At 34.4% G+C, this 14,034-nt stretch overlaps 1 protein-coding gene and 1 long non-coding RNA gene across 10 annotated transcripts in view; one reads left to right on the top strand and one right to left on the bottom strand.

Annotated features, from left to right (window-relative positions):
- LOC143226336 (serine/threonine-protein kinase BRSK2-like) overlaps positions 1-2,041 on the bottom strand; it is a 111,866-nt gene extending 109,825 nt beyond the window's left edge. For all 7 annotated transcript variants that reach the window (XM_076457166.1, XM_076457169.1, XM_076457172.1 and 4 more), the window contains exon 1: positions 1,910-2,041. In XM_076457166.1, the coding sequence (XP_076313281.1) occupies positions 1,910-2,009 (100 nt within the window). In that variant the 5' untranslated portion in view covers positions 2,010-2,041. The remainder of the gene's footprint in view (positions 1-1,909) is intronic.
- Positions 2,042-2,226: 185 nt separating this feature from the next.
- LOC143226337 (uncharacterized) overlaps positions 2,227-14,034 on the top strand; it is a 47,595-nt gene continuing 35,787 nt past the window's right edge. For all 3 annotated transcript variants that reach the window (XR_013014552.1, XR_013014553.1, XR_013014551.1), the window contains exon 1: positions 2,227-2,364. This is a non-coding gene — a long non-coding RNA (uncharacterized LOC143226337). The remainder of the gene's footprint in view (positions 2,365-14,034) is intronic.

Below are 14,034 nucleotides of genomic sequence, written 5' to 3'. Positions count from 1 at the left end.
TTTTTTTAAAAATCGGCAACGAAAGGGTTAGCTTTTTAAAATCAGCCTTTGAGACTTGTGGTCCAAGAAAAAAATTGTTCATTTACAAATTGTATGCATACATATTTCCTAGATAATAATAAAGATATCTCTAAGAAATCAATATTACCTTCTAATCAAAGCAAACTGCTTAGATAAATTAGAGTTAAAACTAACCCAGTAATGTGTGTAGTTAATTAAATATTCTGCTCTTAATAAAGTTTAAAATGGTTTGTTTCTTCATTTTGGTACTCTTGATACTCAAGAAAGAAACTGTACTCTTGCTGTTGGCGATATTTTAGGTAATAATATTTAATGAGGTTTAGCCAGTTTAGAGCCAATTTGTATGATTTTATAAAACTACGTCAACAACAAAAACTACAATATATAATTGTTTCTGATCCTCGCTACCAAGTTAATCAGTGTGTCTCACAGTAACTTAACTTTTCTCAAACAATGATCAATTAAACTCAAAAATATTCATGAGGTATTCTGGGGAGGGGGGCGGAATGTTATCAATAAAGCAACGAACTAACACGAAGAATAATTCTTTTCCAATTTAAGTGTTCATAACGTATGACCTTCCTTCACAAAACATTTTGATTATATATAATATTATGTACATTTTAAACACATTTTATGTATACCCTGCCTTGAATCAGTTGATGAAATTTATGAAAGATGGCGAAATTATTATTTTAAAAGCATTATCTAACGACCTGATTTAGTTGCTGTTACCATGCTTATGTTTTAGCCTTTCGTAATGTAAAATGTATTACGATATTTCAGAGCAATTCCAGTTTAATGTTGTGTTATCTATTTATCTTTTTAACATATACCGGAAAATGTCATACTTCAGTAGGTTTTTAACCACATTTTTAGCACACTGAATATCGAAAAAGCCAGACGCTGGTTATGCTTCCTTAAAATTAGATTAACCAGCCAAACTATTGCTACCAGCCTACCGTCTCAACAGGCTGTAACAAGAGTCCATACTGGCGGATTAGTGGTACCCAAGTTGTAGCTCTATACGAATGAAACCCAAGTTATGGACTTGTATTTTCACAAAAAGCTTCGTTTTGACTTTCATTATAACATAACGAAACATCAACAACTTGATAAAATATTCCTGGTTCTTCAACATCATCGAGAATCAAAATATCCCTTACAAAATTACTAAGTTTTAAATTGCTGCTGATGAACTTAAACCACTTTAAACAGGTTTATTTCACTTAAAAAAAACTTTCTGAGTAAATAAAATATTCAAAATGACAACTAGTTAATTTTTTATTTTATATCCTTTCGAAGTTTATTTAAATTTACATAAGTATTAACTATGGATTGGATTATGTAGCCCGGCATACTAGTAAAATTAGAGCCATTTTTATATAACTAGGTGTTCGTATTAAAAAAAAAAAAAAAGTCCACTAAATGTAATTAATTAATTGTTTCACCAGTAGATGGCACAAGTATAAAATAACTAAAAAATGTAGTTCACATTCATTTCGTTTAAAATTTCGAGCACTCATTACTAAAGCTCTTTCCTTCCAGATCATTGAGTTTTATTATAATTTAGAATGCCACAAACTGTAATTTTCAATCATTACATTTTTTATGTGTAATAGATGCTGGAATATAAGGAAAAGAAAATGAATAAAGTTCAAAGCTTGGCAGAAAAACTGACAAAACCATTTTTTAAAGCATATAAAACAAACAACTTGCAATTTTTTAAATACGTGAAGGAGTTTAAAACAGTAATTAATTATTGATAAATTATAACCATAGTTAGTTACATAAACGAGTAAAAACAGCCATTTAAGGAAGTCGACTTTCAAAGCTATAGATAGTTCCAATCGGGTACTCTGTGGGAAACATGGGTGAAAAGGCTTACCTGTTTGCCCCTTGCCTAATGTCTTTTCTAGCCTGTAGGGTCCTACGTACTGGAAATGGTGGGATTCAGTAGCCCCTGAGCCTTCACGTGTGGCTGACATTGTACCACCACTTAACAAAAAATCACCAACTTTCTAAAAAATCGTCAGTTTTCGAGGACTTATCCACAATAATTTCCATTACTCCGCCATCACAGATACGAGCTGCCCTGCCAGACAAGCAGTTGGTTGATCCGGGTATTTCCACGCCGAGTGCGCGTGGTTGAAGGCGGAATTTTATTCAACAACGCAAGTCCTCGGCATCGATCGATAGTTCTCTGCACCAAGAAGCTTGGTCGGTACTTACCACCACCGTTCAGTTTTAGAGGTCGCTGTGTAGCAAAAATGGACCAATTTTAGTTAGTTAGGCCTACAAGGAAGAACAATAATTATCAAACTTCTTGATGAACTATGCCAAGTACGTGGGTAGATAGTTTGTATATTCCGGCAGGATATGATTAGGAATAAATAATGATTCATAGTACTAGACTAATAGAATTATAACTAAGTATAAATATTTATGATTAAAGTAATTAATTATGTTTGTTTGTTTTTTGTCTCTGTTCCTATTAATGCTAAAATTACCGAGTTGTCTACATATTGGGTTGTAATGAGTAATTTAATGTTTTCGCTTGTCGGAACATTCAATGTAAACAGAAAAGAACTAGCTTAAAAATAAAAATTCAGTGAAAATACCCATTTTCTGTATAAAATGAGCATCTCCTGTGGTGGCTAAGCGATAAATCTGCGGGCATGTGACACTAAAAATCGAATTTCGATACTTACGATAGGCAAAACACAGACTGTACTTTGTACAGTTCTATACTTAATAAAAATAAACTGCTAAAATGAATAGGAAACCCCTGGGTTATTAGTGAGACTAAGTGCAGTATTGACGGTATATGTGCTGAGTGTTTTATTTGCATGTTTCAGAAAGCAACAATTTTGGGGGCAAGGCAAAAATGTTTAAAAATCCAAAGGGGTTCATATCTAAAACTTTTGTATTTACTCGTTAAATATTTTTTATTATTCTCATTGCTGTTTTGTTGCTAAATTATTAAAATTACTTGGAATTTTTACTTAAACCATTGACAAGTGATTATTAATACGTAACAACTTCTGTGCCATGGTAAGAAAAACCTTCAGCGCTTTGTTCAACACAACAATGTCTAATACTTGTGTATTAAAAGAATACTGAGTTGGCGTACATTACAGCTGTTTCAGTAGCTAGAAAGTGACTACCAATGGAGGATTAAGTTATGATTCTTGATGTCTCATAAGTGCTTTTTGTTGCTTTGGAAATTTGCAGTGCATACTGGAGGGATTTACATGATAAAAGGTAAGAAAAAAACGACCTTTACATCCCAGATATGGAGACGCATATATAGGAAAACCGGGAAACATTTTCACACGCGCATCTCAGAACACATCAGTGCGTTTTATACGCGGGAGTAATACAAAATCGCTCCAGTAGAACACTTCCTATACAAACACAGAAGAAACAAACACATGTATAGCTCCGATATTACAAAAAAAAAAAAAAAAAAAGATTTGAAAGACAGAAAATATATGGAAGCTATATTCAGTAAAGAAAAAAAAAACTAACAGAGTCAATGGACGGTACATGTAACTAAACATCACCTTGTAGCATTATACATAACACTAATACTTTCTGTTTAACACTTAGATGCTCTGGAGTATCACAGTATTACAATTTGTTTTTAATAAACCTAGTAAACTCTGTATCCTGTGCACTTATAATCGTTTCTCAGTAGCTTCTGTGATTTCACAATATCAATACATATTGCGTAAATAAAATATGTGTATATATCTGTACATATATATGTGTGTGTGTGTGTATATATATATACACATATTTTATTTAAGCAATAGTTGTCATGTTTGTATAGCTACCTAATTAGTATTATAACTATCATATATTAAAACAATAATAATATTTTATACGTTGTTAGATGCACGTTACAAGAGACTCGTGAAATAGAACATAACGATTTTAGTAATTTAACAGATATTCTAATGTCAAACAGTTATGTATATTAATCCTGAAGAACGCGCAAAGGCGAAACGTTGGTTTGAATAATTATTTTTTATATTTATCTGTAATATAAAGTTCGTTTTTTAACTGTTATCATAATTTTTATTCTGATTTTCAATATATAGCAAAAATTGTTCAAAGCTTTTGTAAAAATTAACAAGAGTTTTAAATTTTTGGGTATTTATACTGATATAATTTAACGAATATTTTGTCAAGAAATATTTTGGAAAATTTCATCTCAGTTGATTTCAGACTGTTATTAGACCAATGTTGGAAAAGGCTGATGCGTTTGGCAAAAATGGCACCAACGTAGAGTTAAAAATACCACTAGCTCAGCAGTTTTTTCTTTTGTTTTTGACAAATCAATTCATTTTGTTCTGTGCTCAGTAAATTAACTCGTTTGATTCTGTTCAAGTGAAAATCTTCTCCGTCGACGAAAGTGTTGCCATCTAGAATGAAATTATACAAAATTAAAGTGAATATATAAATATATGTATAAAGTCCTTCAATATCTCTTACTTTTCTTCATATAAATATAATATGAATTACTCTCGTTCACCCAAAGAAAGGATTATTGTTTCGAGTATAATTTATACTCTTTATAAAAAGCTGTAAATATTTCTGTCATTTACACAGATGTAAGTCTTCATTATCAGCCGAAGAGAAAGAGAAAAAATATACATGCCCATTCACTTCTCAGGTTTTTCTTCAAACTAAAAGACCATGCCTCGAAAAATGAAACTTTGTAAAGTAAAAAAAAAAAAAACATATTAAAAAAAGAACAGTTTTCTCCAGTTTTGAAAGGATATTTCCAGTTTCAAACTTAAAATTACTTCTGATATTGAAGAAAAATATCCTCTTTTATTCTAACGGATAACCAAAAGTTTGCACCTTATAACCACCAGCGTCACGTGTAACTGAAAAACTAGTGCTATGTAACAACACTATTAGATGTAACAGGAAGAGCAGGTAGTGAATAAAAATCGTTATTGATTGTAAGAAGGGTAAAAAGCATCATAAAAAGGGGTTGAGTGTGCTATATTAAAAACGATTTGAATATGCAAATAAGTCACGTGATAGTCGATGAAAAATTTACGTAAGAATAACAAATTAGTTTATTTCCTCGTTAGCATTTCTTTACAGACTTGTGCATTTTTAACGTATCGGAGGCCTATGTTTACTCTCATACAATCTACATTATACTAAAAAAATCAACTTGTAGAAATATTTCAATATACTCAATAGTAAACGTAGGTTCAAAAACGTTAACAAACTGACAGATTCGCTATACCGGATAGAAAAAAATATATATTTTATTAACGTTCTACTGTCTCACTGCAAGTTTATTTATCCAGTTCACTGTATCGCGTTTATTAACTCCTGAATATTTTAGGATTTGATCTTAACGTGATTCGTCCTTTAGTTAATTTGTAAATTACTACTTTAAAAATATAGCTTATAACAGTATTTTATTTACAACATTTGAAATTATATGCTAAAAACTTGTTGGATACGTGACGCATTTACTGAAGTAAATTATATTTTAAGCGCAAATATAAACTGAGACTTTTTAAGTATACGTAAAACATTTTATTTCTATAAACTGAGTTTTAAAATGAAGCTTCAACATGATATCAAATACGGGAATATTAATACAAGATCTTTTAATATACATACAATGAAGGTAATTAGAAACTTACTGTTCACATAGAATCTCAGGTAATACTCTCAGCACATTTAAATTAATCTTTGGTCACTCAAAGACTTTTTTATGTGCCATTTTAGACCATATTATCCCGTGGTTACAGATGAAATATTCATTAAGACTTGAGATTTTCGAACTTCTTACATTAAGCAACATGTTCTAATCATATGGATTCCACCTGTGACGTGATGCGTACGAACGTATATTATGAATGTGTATCAGAATTGTTGTATATGTTGTTGTGTTCCCCCCTCCAGATCTATTGGTAGATTCAAATACACTACTTTTCGTTAAAATCAAAGTCTAAAAGGTTGTTGGACACGTAACAAAATGTACTTACTTCTTTCAACTACTTCTGAAAGCATTCACAGTACAGTTTGGTATTTTTGAATCGGTGAACTGAAGCATCGCAGTTGCAAAGATCGTACTTTGCTAAATTGTAATATGGCTGTTTTTGTTTAATTATCATCTCAATCACATAAAATGTGTACTTATCAAAATAGCAAGCGATGTTTTTGTGTATATTTCGGGAATGGGAATTTTGAACAACATCCTTACATCAGTTTTTTTATAAATACATTTATAAAACAAATATATTTTTACAGGCTACTCTTCAGTCCTAGATTACCTATAGGAATTATAAAGGCTATATAAACACATTTTTTCTAAATCATGTTTCATATTGTTTGTGGACCCATTTTACAGACGCTCTAAAAACAAGAACGACAAAAAACGACCAGTTACAGAATATTCTAACCTTGAAGTGAAAGAAGATAACAAAAAAAGCTTCGTTTGCAAAATATTCTTATTGTTTAATATAAAAGTTGATGTTGACGTTAGATACTACTAGCAAGACAAGTACACTATAATACATTTCGTCATTGTTTTCAGATAAAACTTTGATAAACTAACCGTAATGTACCACGAAACATACTGTTAAAAATTATACAGCTTAATTCGTATTAAAGGTATCGACAAACAATGAAATTACTGACATCTATCAACTGAATCTACATCAGTTGAACATCCCAGTGTTGTGGGGAGCATTGTTATCATTTTAACAAAAGTAATTAAAGATTCCAACATTGAAAGAAATATATTCAGATAATAATTATATTACTTACAAGAAAGTGAACTCTGATTAGTGTGAGTATGTGATTTATTTCACTAATATTACATAAGGTCTAAAAAGCCAGTTTTTCTTTCTGCTGTTTAAAAAAAATACAAGATCATCGTAAAATAGCACTTTGCTTTCACAGGCAAATATGTAGTATTTTAACGTTTTCTTTCTTCTGAAGGCCTGGTATGACCAGGTGGTTAGGGCGCTTGGCTCGTAATCTGAGGATCATGGGTTCGAATCCCCGTCACACCAAATATGCTCGCCCTTTACCCCATGGACACGTTAAATGTGATGGTCAATTCCACTATTCGTTGGTAAAAGTATAACCCAGGAGTTGGCGGTGGGTGGTGATAATTAGCTGCCTTCCATCTAGTCTTACACTGCTAAATTAGAGACGGCTATTGCAGATAACCCTCGTGTAGCTTTGCGCGGAATTCAAAACAAACAAACAATTATTTGATTATGTGTGGGTGCGATAACAACCATACCATATTTTGGGTCTGTTGTTTTTAATGAGGTGAACTGCAAATTTTAAGCATAAAATATTCAACGTTATCCATGGTTGTAAAAATGGGCGCATTTCGTTAGAGTGAGTTCTTACGCTACCCCATATATGTATTAACAGCAGTGTAAAACAACGTATACCACCTTTCAGAATCCACGAGACATGCAACGTTACCTAGGTAACGTTTCCATAAGACGCGTGCAACATTAGTTTGACACACGACGCAAATTTATGATATTTCAGTATTACTGATAAATCTAAGTCGATTCTTTACATTGTCCTGGCTGCATGGCCTTAAGGAGAGCTTCCTTTATGCATTTATTACCAAGACAAGCCTTTCACACTTACTAGTCACCACATGTATGATACTTTGATAACGTATAGACTATATTCTAAAGCATTGTTAATCTCTTTCACCCAGAGCCACACCAATATTTTATTATATTTATCGTAATCAGTCCACGAGCTACGCCTGAAGACATTGGACTTTCTGGAAAACATATCTTTCACGCAGACCAGTAGATGTCTAGTCTCGAGAAAAAAAAATGTATGACTTTGTTTATAAACCAACATTTTATTCACACTTTTAGTTATCTGGACGTGTGTGTGTGTTTCTTATAGCAAAGCCATATCGGACTATCTGCTGAGTCCACCGAGGAGAATTGAATCCCTAATTTTATTATCTAGATTCACTGCAGTATTAGTGACTGTGGTAAGGATGAATCTCAAATGAGCAGAGAGGTCTTCACGCAAAATTTGTGACTGTGGTAGAGAGGAAATTAAAGAGAAAGGCGAATTCACTTTTCCTTATGCATACAGATGTCTAACGATTTTAATATGCAGGCGACTTCTTCTTATGAAATCGGGCTAATACTAGACAATTTTCACCGTACTTAGATGTAAGTCCAACTTCAAGTTGATTTATAAATGTCCAAATGGATAAGTCCCCAGTGGCTCAGTAGTATGCCTGTGGACTTACAACGCTAAAAACCGGGTTTCGATATCCGTGGTGGGCAGAGCACAGATAGCCCATTGTGTAGCTTTGTGCTTAATTCAAAACAACAACAACAACATCAAATGGATAAAAAAAGAGAGAGAGAGAGTTCTTTTTCATGTTAATCTGTAACTAATCATTTAATATAAATTAGAAATAACAGGAACGTTAATAACATTGTTATCAATCTTATAATACTTTCTACGGTGATGGTTCTCACATTAGATCCAATAAAAGGGATATTTCATTATTCTATACTTGGAATAACATGGCCAGGTGGTTAAGGTACTCAACTCATAATCGGAGGGTCGCGGTTCGAATCCCCCTCACACCAAACATGCTCGCCCTCATAGCTGTGGGGGCGTTATAATGTGACGGTCGATTCCACTATTCATTGGTAAAAGAGTAGTCCAAGAGTGGGTGGTGATGATTAGCTTCCTTCCCTGGAGTCTTACACTGCTAAATTAGAGACGACTAGTGCAGATAGCCATTGTGTAGCTTGGCGGGAAATTCAAAACAAACAATATCAAGATTTTTAATCTCATAATATCTGCTTCTGTACTAATTTTCACTGGTAGAACTCACATTTGATGCAACAAAAGGAATAACTTGTAACGAACCCTTTCTTCTACAGTAGGAACAAATGAAAAGCTAACACCGGAATTTTTAATTTCATTAGTTTCTCCAGTAGCATAAGGCAAATTTGTAGACTTTAAACGCTAAAAACGAGTTCCAATACTCGTGGTGAGCACAGCATAGATAGCCTATTGTGCACCACTGTGCGTAACAGCAAAAAAAAAAAAAAAAGCACTCTCATTACTTTGACAACTGCACTGATTGATGTTGAGTGACAAACCCACAGTAGAAGCAACAATTAGAAATGTTTTATGTGAATCTACAAGTGTACCGAGGTCTTTGTTAGACAAGTTTGTTTATTTGTTTTGGAATTTCGCACAAAGCTACTCGAGGGCTATCTGTGCTAGCCGTCCCTAATTTTGCAGTGTAAAACTAGAGGGAAGGCAGCTAGTCATCACCACCCACCGCCAACTCTTGGGCTACTCTTTTACCAACGAATAGTGGGATTGACCGTCACATTATACGCCCCCACGGCTGGGAGGGCGAGCATGTTTAGCGCGACTCGGGCGCGAACCCGCGACCCTCGGATTACGAGTCGCACGCCTTACGCGCTTGGCCATGCCAGGCCTTGTTAGACAAGAAAGTTTATAATTACTGAAAAGCGTGTGATAGATCATATATTAACTTAAGGAGATATATTTTCTTTGTATTATTCCTGAAGTTGGCCTTAGTTTATTGTAGAGTAGGATATAATGTTGTTTTAAAAATTCATTCAGGTTACATGAATATTTGCGTCGAACTGTCATTGTAGAATTCGTGCTCTCAATTAAATGTTCACCTTAAAGAACAGTTCTAACCATAATTTATAACCAATACTCTACGATTTTCATCTGGCCGACCAAGGGTTGAGTTTCACCCAGTACTCAATACTCCATAGGCTCTATATTTTATAATCTAGTATTTTTATTTTTTTTATTGAAAAATCAGATGTTATTGTATTATACAGCTAATGTTTCTCTTTCAGTAACATTTTTGTAACGTCACAAAGTGCCTTTTTTATTTTGAAATAAAAGCATAAAAATATATAAGAAAATCATAACCTGGAAGTACAAGTGAAACTACAACCTGCTCTACAAATCGTAGGTATTATTTAATAAATTTATAATTTAACAACTATGTTAAGGATACATAAAATATAACACAATTAGAAACTGCCCGTTGAAACATTTTATCTTTAATTTCCTAAATTGATAATAAGAAAGTGCTGTCAATCCAATACTTTGGATCAGAGTGTATACGCAATTTGATTGTCTAGTGGGCCGTTTATAATCGTCTTTTGTTATTCCATGTGTTATTTCAATAAGGAGAATTGCATTTGTTATTAAGAAGGCTAACTGAGGCCCGACATGGCCAGGTGGGTTAAAGCGTTTGATTTGTAATCCGGGAGTCGCGGGTTCGAATCCCCGTCGCACCAAACATGCTCGCCTTTTCAGTCGTGGAGGCGTTGTAATGTAACGGTCAATCCCACTGTTTGTGTGTAAATGAGTAGCTCAAGAGTTGGCGGTGGGTGATGATGACTAGCTGCCTTCCCTCTAGTCTTACACTGCTAAATTAGGAACGGCTAGCGCAGATAGTCCTCGTTTACCTTTGCGAGAAATTAAAAAAATAAACAAAACTGACTGAAATTCATTGTTGGCCAAAATGTTTTCGTTTCGATGCAATTGATGCATTCACAACTGTAGAGCACTCAGTATCGCTACGTAGCCTCGGTGAGTTTTTTTCGCTGGATGCCTCCGTTTCTTGTCATTTACTGAACGCAAGAAAATACCGCTACTGGAATGAACGCTTTCTCAGAGTTGTACTTTCTGTAAGAATTGTTAATGTGAGGATATTCAATTCAATTAAATCAGTTTATTCCATACGGTACAATAAAATCATACATATATAAAATACAGACTCCAAATGAAAAATATAAACCGAACAACAAGAAATATTACTTAAACACATTTTTCTCTTCATGCTGTTTTTCTGTTCAAGTTTCTATCTTCGAAACATTTCTTTCAATCAGTTGACGGAGGAACTCTTGTTTTATGTTGTTGTTTTAAGTGAAATTCTCCGACAAACAGAGACTTTTGGGGGGGTCGGCATGTCCAAGCGTGTTAAGGCGTGCGATTCGTAATCTGAGGGTCACGGGTTCGCATCCCCGTCGTGCCAAACATGCTCGCTCTTTCAGCCGTGGGGGCGTTGTAATGTAACGGTCAATCCCACTATTCGTTGGTAAAAGAGTAGCTCAAGAGTTGGCGGTGGGTTATGATAACTAGCTTCCTTCCCTCTAGTCTTACACTGCTAAATTAGGGACGGCTAGCACAGATAGCCCTCGAGTAGTTTTGTGCGAAATTCAAAAAACAAACCAACATTCTCTTTTTTTTTTGCAGATTGACCGTTCATCACATACAAAGACTAACGGATCGATATATCGATATGTTTATATCGATATGAAACTTTAGAAATTGCAAAAAGAGAAAAGAATAATTTTCCACTTTTGAAATGAACCATTCTGACATATAATTGTTTCCTACAGTTAGTTCGTAAAGATGGCAGACATCTTTCTATTATGTATATGTATATATATATATATATGCTTGAAAGAAATTCAATCATAACGCAGATTTGATGAGAAAAGTTAGTTGGTTAGGAACAAATTACACCGCACAACAATTTTTATGAAAAGTTTTGCTTCCTGAAAAGTTTTTGCTGATTGTGACAGGTACCTGGTGGGTATGCACAAATATAGTTTTGGTTTTGCTTTATCACGTCGTAACTCTGAGAAATAGACAGTTAACTGTTTACCGGCAATAACATATTTAATTGCGTTTATGTTTCTAATACGCTATTAAGTTCAACATAATTAAAAGTGCTTTACTCCTAATTTTCGTTTGTATTCAATGTCCGGTGATTCACGTTGCAGTGTCCAACAGTAGTCAGCAAGCATTGACGGATTCCAGTTGCCCTGATATCGTTTTTCCATTATAGCAATGTCCTGGTGAAACTGAAGATTTCGATGAAACGGTACGTGATGGGCAAATTTGGATGTGATTTTCGTGATCAGCAGCTATAAATCTAGAAGGAACACCCAACAATATTCAAGAAGCAAAAACTTTGTTTTGCAGTGTAATTAATATTTAGAAAGTAAACAGAGCGGAATATTAAACCACGTTCTCTTGGTGACTAACTAATTTTATTTGTAGATTTTGTTTGTTTATTTGCTAAATTTTCGAGCGGAACCCCTAGAGGTCTATCTGCGCTAGCCGTCCCGAATTTCGACTCTCTAAACTAGATGGAAAGCAATTAGTCACCACCACCTACCTACAATTATTGGGCTACTCTTTACTAGCAAATAATGGAACTGACTGACACTTTATAACTGCCCGCAGCAGAGAAGATAAGCATGTTTGGCGATCCACAGATATCGAATCAGGGACCCTAACTTGTTACTTATGATGATAGTTAATTACCATTAGATTGGTATACAAAATGTTCAGAACTGTAAATACCGGAGCAAACAAGCTCATTGGTTGTCGATTTTCACTGATGGATTGTCTGTAACAAAGTCATGTACACACCTCAGTACTGGAGACTGGTGAATCTTCATTGTGAGTGTGAGAAAATTAAAGTTTGTTATTCATTTCTATAAATCTAAGGGTTGTTTAAGTCATTAAAATAAATAACAGAAACGCTAGAAATGGAGATAGCATCGTGTTATACCTGCTGACAAATGGTGACGAATGACGGAAAGAGTCAAAAATCAAATAGGCCTAGCATTGCCAGGTGGGTTAAGGCGTGTGACTCGTAATCTGCGGGTCGAGGATTCGCATCCTCGTCGCACCAAACATACTCGCTTTTTCAGCCATGGGGCGTTATAATGTGACAGTCAATCCTATTATTCGTTGGTAAAAGAGTAGCCCAAGAGTTGGCGGTCAGTGGTGATGACTAGCTGCCTTCCCTCTAGTCTTACACTGCAAAATTAGGGATGGCTAGCGCAGATATCCCTTATGTAGCTTTGCGCGAAATTCGAAAACAAAACAAACAAACAAAAATAAAATTTCCATAAAATAAAAAAACATGCATACACATTTCACATACATATTAATGGAAATGTTGGTTGTCACGTGTTATTTCCGAAAACAACTTTCAGGATGACATCCTTAAAACTTTGTTAATTTTCCTCATATAGTCAAAACCAGTGAAAAGAACGGATCGTACTAAGAGCAACGCTGCGCTCCCAGTGGCACAACGGTATGTTTCCGGACTTACATCGCTAAAATCCGGGCTTCGATACCCGTGGTGGGCAGAGCACAGATAACCTATTGTGTAGCTTTGTGCTTAACTTCAAACAAACAAACAATACTGCGATATTATCTAGTACCATCTGTAGACCACGTGATCATGCCCAGGGAAAGAAATACGCATTTCACTTACGCTACCGTTTATGTCGAAACACAAGAGGGGGACAGTCCTAACAGTCGATTCCAATTATAATTATATTAATTATATCTACTACTATGGCCCGACAAAGGACGCAACAAATACAAACAAATAAAACAATTCATATATGGTATAAAAACAACAACGGCTGAAAAGGAACAACCTAACACAAACTTCCAACAAACAGAAGTTAGTAAAACATCTAAAACAACTTTTGCACAAACGGTAAAAGGAGACAAGCCATGAACACAGCAGTGTTGCACAGTAAAAAAACACCTCAATACATACACAAAAACCACAAGAAAACAATACCTCGTTCTCAGAAATAAGCACTAACACACACAACAAAACAAGCCAACTGATAACCATAATCAAAAACATCACCAAAGACTTTATAATAGAATATACAAAACCAAACCAAACAACCACCTGCACTGATATATTAATTACCATCTTGAAGAAACATATTATACCTCATATACCACACATAATAACAACACTCACAGGATACCTACTGACAACATAAAATTCACAGTGGTATATATCAACATCCAAGGTGCAACAGCTTCCAAGAAACACGAGATCGAAGACGTTATACGAGAAACTAACCCCACATTGTGATATTAAGCGAAACATTAATATACAAC

This window comes from Tachypleus tridentatus, chromosome 9, assembly GCF_004210375.1.
Source record: "Tachypleus tridentatus isolate NWPU-2018 chromosome 9, ASM421037v1, whole genome shotgun sequence".
Lineage (NCBI taxonomy): Eukaryota > Metazoa > Arthropoda > Merostomata > Xiphosura > Limulidae > Tachypleus > Tachypleus tridentatus.
Note: the sequence above shows the minus strand (reverse complement) of the source record. Positions and strands in the feature narration are given on the sequence as shown.